Here is a 20,007-nt window from a genome sequence, read left to right as displayed (position 1 = left end):
CTAGTGTAGTATTGTGTGTATTATTAGTAACACTAGTGTAGTACTGTGTGTATTATTAGTAACACTAGTGTAGTATTGTGTGTATCATTAGTAACACTAGTGTAGTATTGTGTGTATCATTAGTAACACTAGTGTAGTATTGTGTGTATCATTAGTAACACTAGTGTAGTATTGTGTGTATCATTAGTAACACTAGTGTAGTATTGTGTGTATTATTAGTAACACCAGTGTAGTATTGTGTGTATTATTAGTAGCACTAGTGTAGTACTGTGTGTATTATTAGTAACACTAGTGTAGTACTGTGTGTATTATTAGTAACACTAGTGTAGTACTGTGTGTATTATTAGTAACACTAGTGTAGTACTGTGTGTATTATTAGTAACACTAGTGTAGTACTGTGTGTATTATTAGTAACACTAGTGTAGTACTGTGTGTATCAGGGTAACACTAGTGTAGTACTGAGTGTATCAATGATGATGACAGCGCATTAATAAAAAGATTCTATGAAGCATTTAACACATGAGCTCAGGGCAATTTAGAAAACCTGGACGTCTGTGATGGGGAACAGAAACAACAGGAACAACAGAAACTTCAAGAACAACAAGAGCAACGGGAACCACAGAAATAGCAAGAACAAGAGGAACAGCAGAAACAACAGGAACAACGGGAACAACGGGAACAGCAGGAACAACATCTGCTACCATCCAGACGTCTTTCTCAGTGCGTCCTGCTGATTCCAGACAGTAAAGCCTCGTTCCGCCTCCTCACAGCAGCTTCAGGCTCTGCAACCATCAACCAACCATCAACCAACCACCAACAGAGCCGTCGAGTAGCCGGTTCAGGTGTAATGGAACCGTCGAGTAGCCGCTTCAGGTGTAATGAAACCGTCTATTAGCCGGTTCAGGTGTAATGGAACCGTCTATTAGCCGGTTCAGGTGTAATGGAACCATCGAGTAGCCGGTTCAGGTGTAATGGAACAGTCTAGTAGCCGGTTCAGGTGTAATGGAACAGTCTAGTAGCCAGTTCAGGTGTAATGGAACCGTCGAGTAGCCGGTTCAGGTGTAATGGAACCGTCTATTAGCCGGTTCAGGTGTAATGGAACCGTCGAGTAGCCGGTTCAGGTGTAATGGAACCGTCGAGTAGCCGGTTCAGGTGTAATGGAACAGTCTAGTAGCCGGTTCAGGTGTAATGGAACCGTCGAGTAGCCGGTTCAGGTGTAATGGAACCGTCTATTAGCCGGTTCAGGTGTAATGGAACCGTCGAGTAGCCGGTTCAGGTGTAATGGAACCGTCGAGTAGCCGGTTCAGGTGTAATGGAACCGTCTATTAGCCGGTTCAGGTGTAATGGAACAGTCTAGTAGCCGGTTCAGGTGTAATGGAACAGTCTAGTAGCCGGTTCAGGTGTAATGGAACCGTCGGGATGCTGGTTCAGGTGTAATGGAACCGTCTGGACGCTGGTTCCGTCCCAATGGAACCGTCTAGATAACGGTTCCTTCGGAGGTTTCTCATGTTGGCTGGCGCTCACTGAGTTTACTCTGATAGAACAAAATACGCTGTCCAGGATTATAGTCTAAAACAAGACCAGAAGACTAAAGATTTACTGTAATAGATTACATTAGTAAGTAATAGATTACAATAGTCAGTAATAGATTACATTAGTAAGTAATAGATTACATTCGTCAGTAATAGATTACATTAGTAAGTAATAGATTACATTCGTCAGTAATAGATTACATTAGTAAGTAATAGATTACACTAGGCAGTAATAGATTACATTAGTAAGTAATAGATTACATTCGTCAGTAATAGATTACAATAGTCAGTAATAGATTACATTCGCCAGTAATAGATTACAATAGTCAGTAATAGATTACATTCGTCAGTAATAGATTACATTAGTAAGTAATAGATTACACTAGTCAGTAATAGATTACATTAGTCAGTAATAGATTACATTCGTCAGTAATAGATTGCATTAGTAAGTAATAGATTACATTCGTCAGTAATAGATTACATTAGTGATCGCATGTCTTAGAAACCAGGTGGCTCGTCTCAAACTCTGTTCCATTTGTTCATCAGCAGAAAGAAAGTAGGACAGAGTTCCTGAGAGGGACCTAAACACGCACACACACGCACACACACAACTATGTGTGTGTGTGTGCCCAAGGTAATCATCACACTGGCCTTCATTTACATATAGAGAGAGGGATAGGGGAGACACACCTGGAGCATCAATCCAGTTGCCATGGTTACCTGCACTTTCATATAACCACACAGACTGACACCTGACAGCCAATCAGGAAGCGGGAGGTTGATCTGGATCTGCCGTTTTGCCGATGCAGCTTAAAGCCCAACGTTCAATCTGATAAAGTTTATTGTTGTTTAAAACACATTCTCTTGCCTACGACAACATTTTTACCGCCGGTTCGCTCTCTACCTCCCGCAGGCCTAATTATAATAATAATTATTGTTGTTGCTGCTATTATTACGACATCAGTGGGTGTCAGCCGTCATCCCAGCAGTGGATCGTTTCCTCGGTAACCCGTGGGATGATGAACCGCCGAGACGCCGGGAAAGACGGCGAGTTAGCGAAATTAGCTCGTGAGACGTGAAAGTGTAGAGAAGAAAAGAAGTGCATCATGGGAAGTCCCCCAGCAGTATCAGCCTATAGTAGCATGGCTAAGGGCTAGCCTTAATTACAAGCTTTATCAGAAATAAATGTTTAAAAGAGGGGAAGTTGTTGAGGACGTTCCTGTCGCTCTGAGAATGTTCAGCGCCTGTGACAGGTAAGAAGAGTTCAAAGGAAGCTAAGGCAATTACAGCCGAGCCATAGCAACGGTTGCTAACGGGGATTCAAGCCTAGTCCGAAAGGCCGCTTCTCTTCACGTCCCACAGGATGTTAAGAATGAGAAGACGACATAGAACCGGAAATACTGATACGAGGATGGGGACGCAGCCAACCTGAGCGTCAGTAGTACAAAAACAACAGAGGTGGCACAGCGGGACAGTGAAGTACAACAGGACAGAGGTAGAGGACACCCCCACCAGAGGCTTTAGAGACAGACTGGGCAGGCATTCGGGCCAGAGAAGAGAGAACAAGAGAGAGTGGAGAAACGGTGAAAGAACCACCGGAGGAACCGTTTCCGTCATCGTCCATTCGGAAAAGTATCCGAGTACTTTCCAGATGCACAAAAACGTGCAACGCATACGACTGAGTTAGCGTTGCACAAAGAACAGCCGTGTTTTATTTCGCTCATATCCGTCGGGGGAGACAAATGTCTCAGGAAAGCAGCTACAAAGGTCAAAGTTCACCAGTAAAGTCCTGTTGGATGCGTCCCCGCCGGGGGGGGGGCTCTTCCTGTTTACACCTTCAGGAGCTACAACGTCTCCGGGTCAGGCAGTGGTGATGGACGAGTCCTCCCAAACAAATGTCTCCTAGTTTTACAGCGCCCTCTTCAGGTTGGAGGACTATAATGTTGTTGCAGGCGTTTCCTGAGATGGGTGGCGCTGTGGACTGGGGGTGTTCATCCTGTCGTAGAGATTTGGCTTAAGAACTGGAGACCAGTTGCTTTGCTGTGTCCAGACTATAATCGTTCACAAGCTCTCGTTAACAGGCTTAAACACTTCCTTCATGATCCACAGAGACAAGGACTGCTGTGTTGCAGACAGATCCGCCATGAACGCTCATCAGACTTATTAAATACTGACAAGAGAAGGTTCTCAGGGAGAGTTCACGCTGGTTCTTTATTTTCCACCGTGAAGGATCCCGTTTTGGAGACGGCTTTGTGTCACTGCTGTGTGGGCGTCCTGTTTCTGGACAGACGGACTCTGTAGCTATCGACGCTCTTTTCAATATATGAAGAATGAAGCCGCCGGGACTTTTTCACTGGTGGTATCTGCTTATGCTGATGACGTTTATGTATGTATGACCGACGGGAAGAAGTACTTCCCCTGTCTGGGTTGACACGCTTGGGGACTCTGGGGGGGGTTAAGGTAGTCCATCATGTGAAGGTTTTAACCGTATGTTCCCAGGTGGGGGTCAGGGTGTTGAGGTGTACATGGGATCGTGGCTAACCGGTCCAGTTCTGGTCCAGGGGCCAACTTGAACATCCAGTGCTCGATTCCTTAGCAAAATGCTTTTCCCCTTTTTGTAAAGTTGTGGCCCAAATACTCTGAAAAGAACAAAGCTGGACACGGAATAATTAATGAAAAAGATGTGTGTGTGGGCGGGGGGGGGGGGCTGAGAGGATGCAGTCTTGATGCTGGCGGGGAACATTGTTTTGTGAATTTTAAAATGTTCTATGTTTTGTTTTTCCCGTTCTGCTCTTCTTTTTCTGTATTGGTTTGTTTTTTTTGTAATGTTTGATGTGTAAACAACAAATTAGAACAAAGGCCTTTTATAAAAAAGACCAAACCGGCTCTCTCTCTGAATCCATCACGCTGAAGGAGGACGTTATTACCATGGAAATCTCTACCCAGGCGCGTGTGTGTTTGTGTGCGTGCATGTGTGTGTGTGCGTGCGTGCGTGCGTGTGTGTGTGCGTGCGTGAGGCCTCTCTAGGTGTTTCCCATCATGCACTGAAGTGAGCTAACAATTCCAGTTTGAACGACACAGCAGGAGGCAGAGAGGGTTGAGCGAGCATGAGTTACAGAGGAGAGAGAGAGAGATGAATGGCGGTTTTGTCTCTTTAATATCATTGAGCATCGTGCGTGTTGCGTCTCAGCGCCACCTACAGGCTGCGTCGCTCACTATCCAACAAACATCAATAAATATATATTCATAATGTTTGTGACGGATTAGACTGATAATTGTTTTAGATCAATAATAAATATTATTGATGAATAACAAAAAAGTTTTTTTTAAGATAAATTGTTCCTACAGATTTATAGTCATTATGATTATAGATCAATAGGTCTAAGTGTAGATTATTAACTACTGCCTCATCAGTAACACAAGCTCCTCCCCTCCTCGTCCTACTCCTCCTGTAATTGGTCTGGAGGTGTAATTGGTGGGCGGAGTCATTGTTGTTCCACCTCTGAGCTGGCGGTGATCGAGACGATTGGGAGGCGGGACAGGATGGGGGCGGGACGTTTTGATGATGCGTAATTATTCTGACCCACAACTACGAGATTAAGAAAGCGGGTATTAGCATTTAGGAGCTAACAGCAGTTAGCAGCTAGTATCATGTGACCTGCAAACGTCATGTGATCGTGATCACACGATCACCCTCTGGAGAGCAGGAAAAAAACGAGTTTCAACTCCCAGTCCGTCTCCGCTCTGACCATGAACCGGCACGCCAGAGGTTTCATTCATTTCACTGTTGCCGTGGATACGGGAGGGTTTCCATGGAGACGTTACCATGGGCAGCTACGGCATAGCTGTAGGATGAAAAGAGTGAAGCAGTAAAATAGCGTATTGATTTTGAGAGAGTTTGCAGCGGTTCTGAAGGTCCAATCGCACGTCAGCTCAGACCGCTTCGATCCATGTCTGATTGATTACTTAAACTCATCTGGAGGTGATTGATCAATACAATCGGATCGTTGTTGTTTTTGTGACGAGCCCGCTGCCAACAGCAGCACTAAATCTCTCTTGTCTCACCTGTCACAGGTAAAGAGGAGCCGCCATGCTGGCCTCCTCCATCCCTTCCTCCCTCCTCTTCCTCCTTCCCTTCCTCTTCCTCTCGCCGTCTCACCTGACTGATGCCATATCCGACTCATCTGTGAGGAGGGTGGCGCTCCAGGGCGCCACCCTCTCTCACCTTGTGCTGGATCCAAGGACGGGCCGTCTTTATGTGGGCGGAGTCGACCACCTTTACCAGCTGACCTCTGACCTGAATGTGATGTCACACGTGACCACTGGCCCCCACCTGGACTCTCCGGACTGCCTCCCACCAATCGTACCCCGGGATTGCCCCTCGGCCACACCCACTCACAACCACAACAAGGTGCTGCTGATGGAGGCGGGCCAAGGGGAGGAGCCAGTGAGCCTGATTGTTTGTGGTTCGCTCTACCAGGGCATCTGTGACAAAAGGTAAGACCCGTTCCCCTATCACGCAGCGAACAGGAAGCTAACGCCACGTAGCTAACATGTAGCTCATCACACTTAGCACTGAGCTAATTCAGCCGAAACGCTAACAAAGCACTAACTCGTGATGCATTCTAACAGTTGGCATGACAACGTGGCGCTAGCCGGTTGTTGTTAGCATGACGAACCGACTTCTTCTCTCCGCCTGCAGGAGTCTCGCCAACATCTCTGACATCATCTATCAGACCTCCAACCCCGTCGACACCCAGTACGTCGCCGCCAACGACCCCCGCGTGTCCACCGTCGCTCTGGTGATAACCACTGAGAGCAAACAGGAGGGGGGCGGGCCCGGCGCCACCCTGCGCCTGATGCTGGTTGGTCGAAGCTACACCAGTAAAGGTCCCGGCGATATCCCGCCAATCACGACTCGCCGGCTGTTCCCGGTCTTCCCGCCTCGCCGGGCCTTTTCTCAGGAGGAGGAACTGGGGAAACTCGTCGTCGGGAGTTACTCGGAGTACAACAACCACTTTGTGAAGGCTGTCACCCACGGCAACCATGTGTACTTCCTGTTCACTCGAAGGGACATGTGGCACAAGAAGGAGTACCGGACTTACGCCTCCCGCCTCTGCGCCTCCGACCGCAGCTTCTACTCCTACGTGGAGATGCCGTTGCTGTGCCGCGGCGGCTACAACCTGGCTCAGGCGGCGTGGCTGGGGAACCAATCGGGTGAAGCCGCCCTCTTCGTCATCATGGCGGCTGGACAGGCGTCCACGCCGGTAGCGACCGGTCGCTCGGCGCTCTGTGTGTACCAGATGGCCGAGCTGGACGCCATGTTGTTGCGAGCGCAGGAAGTCTGTTACACCGAGGGAGGGCGAGGCAGCGGCGGCCAGGAAGAGGCTTACATCGAGTACGCCGTGTCGTCAAGGTGTTTGAGGCTACCTGAGGTAATTCCAACGCTCCGATTGGTCGGTAGTTCAAGAGGCGACAAAGAGGAAGTCAGATTCTGTTGCGTCCTACCGACCCTCTCATCCATACGACAGTGAGGAGGACCTGTTGTCCACAATATCACATGTGTGATGACATCACAGATCAGCAGCTGGTGGGAGGAGCCTGTTGATGCTGACCTCAATACTGACGGTGGAGTACAGCTGTTATCAGCTGGATTATCATCAGACAGCTGTCACTGAAGTCGACAGATCTGACCCACATATGATCCACGCACACACATACACACACACACTCATGCACACACACACACACGCGCACGCACACACACACTTTATATGGGTTTTATATAACAGTTTTCTGCTGTTAGCGAATATTCAGTCAGGAAAGAGTTTGTCCACAAATGTTTTACCGCACTCGTAATGAAAGTAGCACCACGTCCCTTAGAGGTCAGAGGTCATTGGCTGAGCACATGCTGGCTCTGAAAACGATTTCTGCATCCTTTGACTGGATATTCTGTTGCATGATGTTGATATTCTGTGTTCTGTGAATTAGACTCTTTTTTTCTACACCCGACTGATGAAAGGAAGATAAATCATTTAGCCATTAACCCCCCCCCCCTCTCTCTCTCGCTCTTTTAATTTTCTAGGAATCTCTCTCAGAGTATCCCTGCGGGGGGGAACACACCCCAAACCCCATCGCCAGCGTGGTGCCACTCCCAGCGACGCCTACCTTTAACTCCACCACCCAGCTGACGGCTGTTGCCACAGCAACAGAGGCGGGACACACCATCGCCTTCCTGGGAGACAGCGAGGGTCGGCTGCACAAGGTGGCGCTAACAGTTAGCCTGCCTGACACCTTTTAGTTTCGCTACTAGCTGCTAACCGTCCATTTGCTAAGCTAAGCTAACTGTTAACCCTTCTTGCTAGTCTTCATGTGAAGCTAAAACAACCTTCCCCCTCAGCTTAAGGCCTTTATGCTAAAGAGATTAGCTCCGTGCTATCACTGTCACATGACTTCAGCTGACTCACTGCGTGCATGTGTGTGCGTGCGTGTGTGCGAAGGTGTTGGTGCACTCTGATTGGTCAGGTGATTTGTACGGCAGCCTATTGGTGGACAGCGGCAGTAGCATCAGCGCTGATCTTCTATTGGATGAGAGTCAGCAGCACGTTTACGTTCTGACCAGCGGCACGGTGAGAAACAAACTGTCTGTCTGACATGTCTGTCTGTCTTCCTGTCTGCCCCTCCTGCCACGTCGTGATTAAAGCAAACTGACGTGTCTCCTGTCCCCCGTCTGTCTCTCAGCTATGGAAGGTCCCTGTCTCGTCATGCGAGAGACAGACAGACTGTCAGACCTGTCTCGCTGTCAGAGACCCGTACTGTGGCTGGTGTGTCCTGGAGGGAAGGTGTGTGTGTCTGCTAGCTTGTGTTAGCACATCTCAGTGAAGTGCTAATCTGTTTTCAGTCTGATGATGATGATGATGATGATGACATCACATCCAGCGGAGGTGCTGATTGGTTGATTCCACGGAGCGAGGTCAATAATTTCAATCATTGATGCTCATTTTTTGTTTGTTTGTCTGTTTGTTTGTTTGTTTGTCTGTCTGTCTGTCTGTCTGTCTGTCTGTTTGTTTGTTTGTTTGTCTGTTTGTCTGTCTGTCTGTCTGTCTGTCTGTCTGTCTGTCTGTCTGTCTGTTTGTTTGTTTGTTTGTTTGTGTGTTTGTTTGTTTGTTTGTGTGTTTGTTTGTGTGTTTGTTTGTGTGTTTGTTTGTTTGTCTGTCTGTCTGTCTGTCTGTCTGTTTGTTTGTCTGTTTGTTTGTTTGTTTGTTTGTGTGTTTGTTTTCTACAGGTGTACGCGTAAACATCTGTGCCAGCGCCACAAGCAGCCCAACCATTGGCTCTGGAGCTTTGATCTGACCAATCAATGTGTGACGGTGGCGAGTGTGCAGCCAGCCAATCAGAGCCGAGACGAGCAGACACAGGTAGGACACTGGTGACATCTAGTGGTGAGGTTGTGGATTTGGCCTCTCGTAGTGCGTTTAATAAATGTGATGTCACGGCACACAAATAAATTATTAAATGAACGCCGTTATTATTTTGTTTGTATCGCCAAGGTAACGCTGTCAGTCATCCAGCTTCCTGCCCTCGCTGAGGCGGAGTCTCTCTCCTGTGTCTTCGGGCTCCTCCCTCCTCAGCTGGCAATCGTCACGGGAAACGACATCACCTGTCGGTCACCCGCGCCGGAGCTCCTCCCCCCCGTGCTAACGGCGAGCGGTGCGTGGCCGTAGCTCGGGCGGCGGCGTCCGTCGTTTAGCGTGTTTGACGTGCTGCGGCTGTCTCCTCCCAGATCACGTGGTTCTGCCCGTGGCGCTGATGTTTGGTCGCGTGACCGTCGCCACGGGGAACGCGACCTTCTACGACTGTGGCGCTGTGAGCCGGTTGAACCAGAGCTCCCAGTAAGACACACCGGCGGCGGCGTTGGCGCTGTTAATGGTGGTGGTGACGATGATGATGATGAAGGTGACGGTGTGTTCCAGGTGTCTGGCGTGTGTCTCCAGTGTCTGGAGGTGTAACTGGTGTCCTCTGGATCAGATCTGCACTCACAACCGCAGCTGCCCCGACCAGCACGCCACCCTCAGCCACAGGGTGAGACCGCCTGTCTGTCTGCCTGTCTGTCTGTCTGTCTGTCTGCCTGTCTGTCTGTCTGTCTGCCTGTCTGCCTGTCTGCCTGTCTGTCTGTCTGCCTGTCTGTCTGCCTGTCTGCTTCTCACCTGTCTGTCTCTCAGCAGGAGGCTCCTGGTCCTGCTTCCTGTCCTCTGGTCTTCTCCCTGCAGAGTTCTGCCTTAGTGCCTTTGGGCCTGAGCACCACGGTGGTGCTGCGAGGACGAAACCTGGACGTCTACACGGTGAGAACGACCTGTCAATAATGATCAAACATGGGGGGGGGGGGGTCGTCTGACGGCGATCAGCTGATCGGATCGTCAGAGTTTAGACAGGATGAGATGATTCCCACTTAAATAGTGGGACGTGTGTGTATTGATTGTGTGTGTGTTGATTGTGTGTGTATTGATTGTGTGTGTATTGATTGTGTGTGTATTGATTGTGTGTGTATTGATTGTGTGTGTATTGATTGTGTGTGTATTGATTGGGTGTGTATTGATTATCAGGGTGTTTATTGATTGTGTGTGTATTGATTGTGTGTGTATTGAGTGTGTGTATTGATTGTGTGTCTGCAGGATGAAGCTGATTATGTCTGTGTTGTGGAAATCGAAGGCGTCCACGTCACCCTGTCAGCGGCTGCAGAAAGATTACAGGACAACACTGAGACCTTCACCTGCAGCCCTCATCAGGTAAGCCGACACCTTGTGTTCATCTTAGGTCAGAAATAACCCGCCTGTCTGTCTGCCTGACTCTCCTGTCTGTCTGTTTACCTGTCTGCCTGTAGTTTCATTATGCTGTCAGTCGACTTCAGTATTCAGCTACTGTTTACCTGCGCAGAGGAGAAAGACGCATTGATGCCTCACCTGGTCTAAAATGTAAGAGAAAGTGTGTGTGTGTGTGTGTGAGTGTGTGTGTGTGATTGTGTGTGCTTGTTGTTGTGTATTTACTGCTTCATGTTTGTATTTGTCCTCCCGATTCAGTGCAGCTGTATGACTGCTCAGCCGGCCAATCAGATTGCTCACAGTGCAAGGCAGTGCCAGAGGAATATGGGTGTGTGTGGTGTCCCGGAAGCCCCGCCCCTCAATGTGTTTACAACCAATCATGTGGCACTGCAGTTACAGACAGCTGCCCAGCTCCTCGGATCACACAGGTTAGTTTGGTCGTCTGTTTGCAGATGTCTCGGCAGACCTGTCTGTCTGCCTGTCTGTCTGCCATCCTACCTGTGTGTCTGCCTGTCTGTCTGCAGGTGCAACCTGTCTCAGGTCCTCTGGAGGGGGGCGTCCTCGTGACGATTACAGGGTCTAACCTGGGGATAAGGTACCTGGATGTGGTGGGCGGAGTCACAGTTTCAGGTGTTCACTGTCCACTCACACCTGAAGGATACCAGATCTCTACCAGGTATCACACACACACACACCCGGTGACAGTGGGTGTGTGTGGTACCCTACATGAGTGTGTGTGTGTGTGTGTGTGTGTGTGTGTAGGGTTGTGTGTGAGCTGCAGCCCAGTTGGAAGAAGAGGGAGGGGCCTGTTCTGGTTACCGTGGGGAAGACTCCGCCTGGAAAGTCGACGCAGTTGTTCACCTATCAGGTGAGCTGGTCCATCCTGGAACCACAGACCAGGGACCAGTATGTGACGCGGTCTCGGTTCTGATCACATGGTAGCCGGGACCGTCCGGTTCCTCTCAACGGCTCGTGTCCCCGTTCGTTGTCTCTGTTCTGGACATTCTGGTCAATCAGGACCTTCTCTGCATTTTAAGGTCCACGCCTGTGTTTTCAGGACCCCCAGCTTCTGGATCTGGTTCCTGATAGAGGTCCAGTCTCTGGAGGAACCTGGCTGACCATCAGAGGACGACAGCTGCTGACCGGACAGAAATCGGACCTGAAGGCCTTCGTGGGTCGCCAGCCCTGCTACATGTGAGTATTACAATACTATTACTACAATACTAGTATTACTACTACTACTAGTTGTGTTTTTATTTCTACTACTACATCTACAATAACTGAGCCCTGCTACATTTTAGTACTACACTATTGTTACTACTACAAAAACGACTACTAATACTACTATTTGTATTTCTGCTACTAATATTCTGGCTTCACTTTTTGTCAAAACATTTTTTTTTACATAATGTCCTTGTCTCCTCGTTTCCTTGTCTCCTGCCCTCTCAGTGTGGAGGAGGTCAATGACACCCAGCTGGTGTGTCAGACCGGTCCCAGTAACCAGACTGGCGCAGTCCCAGTTCGGGTTCTCTTTGGGAAAGCGGAGAGAACTGTTCCCGGCGTTCCGTTCCGTTACCTTGACGACCCCGTCATCACTGACGCTTCACCGGCCGAAAGCTTCTTTGCGTAAGAATACATCACGAATCAAAAATTAACGATCACGTAAAACAAATCAATATCCTAATATGGAGACGACTTCCTGTCTGCAGAGGGGGGCGGGTCATCACGGTGACAGGCAGGAACCTACAGGTTGTGCAACAGCCTATCATAGCGGTGTGGGTGGAGCCTCTGGCGGTCCAGAGGGTCAAACGGCGAAGACGATTGTCTCTGCTCACTTCCAGGCAGCGTATGGTCTTCAACAACACCATGGCAACGGTGAGGTCACTCAGCCAATCGGAGAGGAGCGAAACGTAACACTTCTATTTCTCATCACTGGTCCCGTCTCTCTCTCGATCTGTCTGTCCCTCCTCCTGTCCCTCAGGTGCTGGAGAATTGCTCTGTGCTGTCGTCCTCTCAGATGACCTGTCTCACTCCCGCCGTCATGCCAGAGGTCAAAGTGAAAGGCGTCTGGTTTCAACTGGACAATGTCCGAGTCCACTACGACAGCATCAAGGTACCCGTCTGTCAGTTCGTCTGTCTGTCTGGGTGTTTGTCTGCCTGTCTGTCCCACTGTATGTCTGTCTGTCTGTCTGTTAAGGTGCAGGTGCTGCCCTCTGCTGGCCTGGAGGGGAACAAACCCGTTAGATCTCAGTCATCCTTAGAGGTTTAAATATGTCCCTCTGCAGCTCCTCGCGGCCTCAGATCCAGGTGTTGCATGTTAGCGCTGTCCAGATTAGCAACCGCAGACAGCTAGCAGGACGGTTCTGATGTGGAAACCTGTCTTCTTACCTGTCTGTCTCCCAGGGCAAAAGTTTCACGTATTATCCAAACCCAGAGTTCTTCTCTCTGAATCGAGAAGCTCCCGACGTTCCGTATCGCTTCAAACCGGGAGGGGTGATCGCCGTGGAGGTGAGCGTCTCTGCCGGACCGCGAGAAATGAGCTGATTTCTGACCCGGTTACTCAGAGCTGTCCGCGGCGTCCCTCAGGGTCAGGACCTGACCAGAGCCATGTCCAGGCAGGAGGTGAGGGCTCGGCTGGGGGACCAGGAGTGTGAGGTGAAAACTCTGGACGGCACTCACCTGTACTGCGAACCTCCAGAGACGCAGCCGCTGAGCGTGGACGACGCCAACGAGCTGCCCAGCCTTAAGGTGCGAACCTCACGCACCCCAGGAGGACGCTGGGAGTACTGCAAGCGGTACGGAACCGTTATGTACTGCAAATACTACATCGATAATTCACTATGCGTCTGTCTCTCAGGTGTTCATGGGACACCTACAGGTGGACCTGGGATTGGTCCAGTACGACAGCAACTCTCTGCTGACTCCTGTCCCATTGGCTGCTCAGATCGGTTTGGGGGCGGGAGCAGCCGTCGTCATCCTGTCCGTGCTGGTGGTCATCCTCATGTACAGGTAGCCGTCTGTCTCGACTCCGCCCGTCTGTCCGTTCCAGACGGGATTTATTGATCAGCGATGGTTGATCTCTCTGCTGTTTGTGCAGGAGGAAGAGTAAACAGGCGCTCAGAGACTACAAGAAGGTTTTGCTGCAGCTGGAAACTCTGGAGATCAACGTGGGGGATCAGTGTCGCAAAGAGTTCACGGGTACACAAATGCTCCTCGCCAGAGACGACGTCCTCCTCCTCATCATCATCATCATCATCATCTTCCTGTCCTTTTCTAGACCTGATGACAGAAATGATGGACCTCAGCAGCGACGTTGGCGGACCAGGACTCCCCTTGCTTGATTACAGGACGTACGCAGAGAGAGTCTTCTTCCCCGGCCAGCCGGTGGCGCTGCTGAGCCGTCAGCTGGACTTGCCCGACTCCAGGAAGCAGACTGTGGAGCAGGGCCTCCTGCAGCTCAACAACCTGCTCAACAACAGACTCTTCCTCACCAGGGTGGGTCGCCTGGTCCCGGTTCGTCCCGGGTCCACGTGGAGACGCGGCGGGGACACCTGCGGGGACCTGCGGGTGATGCTTTCTCCTGTCCCTTTCTTGTCCCCGTCTCGTAGTTCATTCACACCCTGGAGGCCCAGCAGGGCTTCTCCCAGCGGGACCGGGGCTACGTGGCGAGTCTCCTCACCATCGCCCTCCACAACAAGCTGGAGTACTTCACCGAGGTCATGAAGACTCTGCTGCAGGACCTGGTCCAGCAGTACGTCGACAAGAACCCCAAACTGATGCTCCGCCGGTGCGCCAGACACGCGTCCTGACCCCCCCCCCCCCCGTCAATGGACCGGACCGGGTCTCTGAGAACTGTCTTTCTGCTTTCAGGACGGAGACAGTTGTGGAGAAGATGTTGACGAACTGGATGTCGATCTGCCTCTACTCCTTCCTCAAGGTAACCTGTCTGTCTGTCTGTCTGTCTGTCTGTCGGCCTGTCTCACTGTCTCTGGTCGGTCTTTAGATAACGCAACTGTCTCACGCTCACCCGTCTGTCTGTCTGTCTGTCTGTCTGTCTGTCTGTCAGGAAGTGGCAGGGGAGCCACTCTACATGCTCTACAGGGCCATCAAGTACCAGGTGGACAAAGGTCCGGTGGACGCCGTGACGGGAAAGGCGAAGCGGACGCTGAACGACAGCCACCTGCTGCGAGAGGACGTTGACTACTGCACTATGGTAACCATGGCAACGCATGCGCACGCTTACGTAATATACTACGGTAACCACCTCAATGAGACACACCTGTAGCCAACAACAACGTACACATCACAGTGTCTTGAACGTAACATGGTGTGTTCACATCCTGTCTGTCTTTCTACCCGTCTGTCTTTCTACCCGTCTGTCTTTCTACCTGTCTGTCTTTCTACCCGTCTGTCTTTCTACCTGTCTGTCTTTCTACCTGTCTGCCTTTCTACCTGTCTGTCTTTCTACCTGTCTGTCTTTCTACCTGTCTGTCTTTCTACCTGTCTGCCTTTCTACCCGTCTGTCTTTCTACCCGTCTGTCTTTCTACCTGTCTGTCTTTCTACCTGTCTGTCTTTCTACCCATCTGCCTTTCTACCCGTCTGTCTTTCTACCTGTCTGTCTTTCTACCTGTCTGCCCCTGTGGCTGTCTCTCCCCCCAGACTCTGACGGTTTTGGTGAAGAATGGAGGTGAAGTTCAACATTGTCCGGTTAAAATTCTTGACACGGACACAATCACGCAGGTATGTAGGCGCCTGTCTGTCTCTCACCTGTGTGCCTGCCAGTCTGTCTGTCTCTCACCTGTCTTCCTGTCTGTGTGCAGGTGAAGGATAAGATCCTGGATCAGGTCTATCGAGGAGCTCCATTCTCTCAGAGACCAGCGGCAGATAGTCTGGACTTGGGTACGCCCACACACACGCGTCTCACCTCTCACCTGTTGACGGGTGACATCATCACAACCGTCTCTGCTTTGACGCTGTTCTTTGAAATGGGCGTGTCTGTGTTTGACAGAGTGGCGTTCGGGCCAGGCAGGTCACCTGACTCTGTCGGACGATGATGTCACAGCAGTGGTTCAAGGTCGCTGGAAACGACTCAATACTCTGCAACATTACAAGGTGACAACAAGCAACCAATCGCAGGGAGCCTCGCGGGTCTCCGCGGCGTTCCATTGGTTAAACTCTGTGGTTCTTCAGGTTCCAGACGGAGCAACGGTCGCCCTGGTTCCTCGCTCTCAGAGTTCTGCGGGAGTCAACCAGGTGTTCCAGACCGGCGAGAGTAAGAACCCGAACTCAGCAAACAGAAAACAAGGACACGAAATAAATAGTTACACTCATTTATTTCATTTATACACATTAGTAAACCTCAGCCTGTGTGTGGTTGCCATAGAAACGCCAATGTTGGAGAGCGAAGAGGAGGAGGGTCTGCGTCTGTGGCACCTGGTGAAGAGCAGCGAAGATCCAGAAATCCCAAAGCACAGAAAAAGCAGCATGAGGGACCGAGAGCGAGCCAAGGCCATACCTGAGATTTACCTGACCAGGCTGCTGTCCATGAAGGTAACACAAACACACCTGAGATTTACCTGACCAGGCTGCTGTCCATGAAGGTAACACAAACACACCTGAGATTTACCTGACCAGACTGCTGTCCATGAAGGTAACACACTAACACACCTGAGATTTACCTGACCAGACTGCTGTCCATGAAGGTAACACACTAACACACCTGAGATTTACCTGACCAGACTGCTGTCCATGAAGGCAACACACCTGAGATTTACCTGACCGGGCTGCTGTCCATGAAGGCAACACACCTGAGATTTACCTGACCGGGCTGCTGTCCATGAAGGCAACACACCTGAGATTTACCTGACCAGGCTGCTGTCCATGAAGGCAACACACCTGACGTTTATCTGTACCTGTCTGTCTCTCTAGGGGACATTGCAGAAGTTTGTGGACGACGTTTTCTTGGCGATCCTCAGCACGAAGCGTCCTCCTCCCATCGCCGTCAGATTCTTCTTTGACTTTCTGGACGACATGGCGGACAAACACGGCATCGATGACCCAGAGACCGTCCACATCTGGAAGACCAACAGGTGAGACGCCTGCCTGTCTCTGTGTCTCACCTGTCTGTGTCTGACCTGTCTGTGCGGGTCCAGTCTTCCTCTCAGGTTCTGGGTGAACATCCTGAAGAACCCTCAGTTTGTCCTGGACGTCCAGGTGACCGACAGCATCGACGCCGTCCTGTCCGTCATCGCTCAGACCTTCATCGACTCCTGCACCACCTCTGAGCACAAAGTGGGACGGGTACGCCTGCCTGTCCGTCTGCCTGTCCGTCTGCCTGTCTGTCTGCCTGTCTGTCTGTCTGTTTACTAGCTGCGTGGTTGAGTCATGTGACCCCATGGGACATATCTGTCCAATCAGGACTCCCCTGTCAACAAACTGCTGTATGCCAGAGAGATACCGCGATACAAGCAGCTGGTGGAAAGGTGAGGTGTTTCTGTTGCACACATTGTCGCCATGGAAACAGTGTACTAATGTGACACCATACAAACTGTGTGTGTGTGTGTGTGTGTGTGTGTAGGTACTACAGTGACATCCACAGCGCCGCTTCAGGCTGTTATCAGGAGATGAACTCCACTCTGACTGAACTGTCTGGGGTCAGTGAACGCAACTCAAATACAGCTGGAGGCAAAGTGATTATTGATCAGGGTTAATCATTCAATCAGTCATTTTCCTGGCTGCTTCATCCGCCTAGCGGGTCGCCGGTGTTGCTCGAGCCAATCCCGGCCGACTACGGGCGCCAGGCAGGGTACACCCCGGAGGTGTCGCCAGGGCATAGCCTAACACTAACAGGAACCGTTTACGGAGATCAATATAATAAATCCAGAGGCCTCAGAAGGTCCGGTTTGGTTCCGTGACTCCACAGAACCGCATCCCAAACCTTCTGGGTCCTTCTGTCCCGGTCTTCTGGGTCAGCAGTGGTGGAAGCCTGAAGGTTGTCTCGGGGTCATGTGATGAAGACGATGGTGATGGTGACGAATCACTTTGCCTGCAGCTGTTTCTAACACAACAAAGACCTTCTCGGGGAAGCAGCATTAACCCCGTCCTGTCTGTCTGTCTGTCTGTCTGCAGAGTTTTGCTTCAGAGGTGAACAGTCTCGTTGCTCTTCATGAGCTCTACAAGTACATCAACAAGTATTACGACCAGGTAACTGGCAATCGTGTCACTGCACACCTGTTGACGACACAAGGTCACTGACTCCCCGTCTGGCAGCTTTTTGGATCAGCGGATTAATATAGAAATTCAAACAAAGTTCTTAAAATGGGGGATTTGAGATTCGTCTCTCACCTGTCTGTCTCTCACCTGTCTGTCTCTCACCTGTCTGATAGGTCATCCTGTCTCTGGAGGAGGACAGTTCCGGTCAGAAGATGCAGCTAGCGTATCGGCTTCAGCAGGTCGCCGCCCTGGTGGAGAACAAGGTCACTGACCTGTGATGACCTCTCGCACCTTGTTGAGGAAGAGAAGGATGAAGATGCTTCCTGTTGTTGACCATAATTGGACTCGGTGTCTTCCTGCTGTGTGTGTGTGTGTGTGTGTGTGTGTGTGTGTCAGACTCGGGAGAGCCCGGTTTTTTTGAACCTGAACCTAGAAGACAGACCCGACGCCAGAAAACGACAATCCGTCCAATCAGATCAGGGAACACCGTCGTTACCTGCTGCCTTGCACTTCATTTCCCAGGGTTCCCTGCTGTTGGGCTGTTTGTGTGGCGTCAGAAAGCACAATGTGAATAGTTTCTGTTCCAGTCGCGAGTATTGATTATCGACCTGCTAATGTGAGACATGCTGGATGAATATTTTTACCTTTTCTACTGAAACCAGCTCGACTCTCGCTTCAGGAGCTTTAAGCCGTTTTAGTGAATGCAATAAACAAAGAGAGTTTCTAAAACCCCATTTTAGGGTGATTCCAGTTTGTGTCTCCAGCTGAAACTAAATCTACCTGGAAGTCACAAACCTCAGGACCTGACCCACCCAAGTCTTTCTAGTCTTCCAGATCCTCAGGTTTGTTCAGATGCTCATTGAAATCAGTTGGACCTGATGATATCTGACAAGTGCCAAATGTTTGTCTCGACCTTCGTCCTTCTAGTGAACAAGACCAATCCCATCTTTCCATAGTGGTTCCTTGTGGTTCCCCCTGGGATTGAGTCTTACTGCCCCCCTGAAAGTCTTTCTGGATCAGATTTGATGGTGCTTCTTCTTTGGGTCTGGGCCGGTTTTTGACTTGCTTTCCCTGCTGAGTCCAGACACAGACAAGTTCTTCCTGCTGTTGTCCCGGTGATGCGTTTCATTACCTTGGTGAGACTAAAGGCTCATTTACAGTCTACGTTAAAGGACTGATGGCAAAAGGCTCCGCCCACGTTTAAGAACCTGCCAGATGAACAAAAGATGAAAACACTGGGTGTCCAGGGCAACAACTTCAATCGGTGCGTCTGCGTTACTAACTTATTACGTGTACATACTCTTTGTCTTATTTATATCTTCTGAACCCCGCTGTGCCTTCACTCTTGCAGCTAGGGGGCGCTGTGTCTGATCACTGATGATATGTAAAGATTAACAATCACACGACCCCAAAACATCGGGATGGCCTTTGGTTTTATTTCGTTATCTGACGCTTCAAAAACAGGTGCGACGTCATGGCTGACGTTTATCGCCCACTTACCTGGGCGTCTCGCTCCGGACGGGGTCGCCCACTCACCTGGGCGTCTCGCTCCGGACGGGGTCGCCCACTCACCTGGGCGTCTCGCTCCGGACGGGGTCGCCCACTCACCTGAGCGTCTCGCTCCGGACGGGGTCGCCCACTCACCTGGGCGTCTCGCTCCGGACGGGGTCGCCCACTCACCTGAGCGTCTCGCTCCGGACGGGGTCGCCCACTCACCTGGGCGTCTCGCTCCGGACGGGGTCGCCCACTCACCTGAGCGTCTCGCTCCGGTCGGGGTCGCCACCACTCACGCTTTGAGTCCTGTGATTCTACCGACGTTGGTCGAGTCTCAGACTCGTAGACCTGAGCAATCGCTCAGAGGTCGACAGAGCTGGAACTAGAACTGAGGAGGCCTCCAGATGACTCTGGTTCAGCCTCTGAGGATGTGGAATGATGTGTGAGACATCAATGAGAATTATTGGAGAGGTGATTTGTCTTTACTCACCAAAGTCGGTACCAGTTAGACCTTTGGACTTGTTTTCCTTGCCGTAGGGACACGTCCTCCTGGAGGTTATTGAGTGTTTCCTGTTAGTGCATTTTCTTTTAAGAGTCAACAGGACGATACTGAACCCATCACACTTCAATTCAGTCGACTTCCTGGTCCTCTGACTGGATACTTACTGGTCCATTTACAGGTTATTTCCTGGTCCTCTGACTGGATACTTCCTGGTCCATTTACAGGTTATTTCCTGGTCCTCTGATGGGATACTTCCTGGTCCATTTGCAGGTTATTTCCTGGTCCTCTGACTGGATACTTCCTGGTCCTCTGACGGGATACTTCCTGGTCCATTTACAGGTTATTTCCTGGTCCTCTGATGGGATACTTCCTGGTCCATTTACAGGTTATTTCCTGGTCCTCTGACTGGATACTTCCTGGTCCATTTACAGGTTACTTCCTGTACAT

The 20,007-nt window shown here is 50.5% G+C and overlaps 1 protein-coding gene across 1 annotated transcript; it reads left to right on the top strand.

Moving 5' to 3' along the window:
- The first annotated feature begins 5,622 nt into the window (after positions 1-5,622).
- plxnb3 (plexin B3) lies at positions 5,623-18,292 on the top strand. The gene is made up of 38 exons (XM_068744588.1): positions 5,623-6,029; positions 6,235-6,967; positions 7,618-7,797; positions 8,033-8,161; positions 8,274-8,374; positions 8,818-8,950; positions 9,083-9,242; positions 9,316-9,424; positions 9,506-9,614; positions 9,755-9,874; positions 10,205-10,318; positions 10,414-10,504; positions 10,610-10,779; positions 10,876-11,027; positions 11,114-11,219; positions 11,409-11,545; positions 11,801-11,977; positions 12,061-12,226; positions 12,333-12,464; positions 12,755-12,859; positions 12,938-13,099; positions 13,209-13,360; positions 13,449-13,549; positions 13,629-13,846; positions 13,960-14,138; positions 14,222-14,288; positions 14,418-14,564; positions 15,012-15,092; positions 15,173-15,251; positions 15,361-15,464; positions 15,543-15,624; positions 15,736-15,902; positions 16,281-16,441; positions 16,505-16,652; positions 16,770-16,834; positions 16,930-17,005; positions 17,481-17,555; positions 17,738-18,292. Exons 1-38 carry the CDS (start codon positions 5,623-5,625, stop codon positions 17,840-17,842), a joined length of 5,700 nt encoding a protein of 1,899 aa, XP_068600689.1. The 3' UTR covers positions 17,843-18,292.
- The last annotated feature ends 1,715 nt before the right edge of the window (positions 18,293-20,007 follow it).

Source organism: Brachionichthys hirsutus, chromosome 2 (genome assembly GCF_040956055.1).
Source record: "Brachionichthys hirsutus isolate HB-005 chromosome 2, CSIRO-AGI_Bhir_v1, whole genome shotgun sequence".
Taxonomy (NCBI): Eukaryota; Metazoa; Chordata; class Actinopteri; order Lophiiformes; family Brachionichthyidae; genus Brachionichthys; species Brachionichthys hirsutus.
This window is presented reverse-complemented; position numbering and strand designations above follow the sequence as displayed.

What these genes read in the sequence shown, in the direction of transcription:
- plxnb3 (XM_068744588.1), top strand. Translation starts at nt 5,623, where the DNA reads ATGCTGGCCTCCTCCATCCCTTCCTCCCTCCTCTTCCTCCTTCCCTTC. An exon ending in ACGCCACCCTCAGCCACAGG is followed by an intron (nt 9,615 to 9,754) that starts GTGAGACCGCCT and finishes TCTGTCTCTCAG; the next exon opens with CAGGAGGCTCCTGGTCCTGC. An exon ending in ACGAGCTGCCCAGCCTTAAG is followed by an intron (nt 13,100 to 13,208) that starts GTGCGAACCTCA and finishes TCTGTCTCTCAG; the next exon opens with GTGTTCATGGGACACCTACA.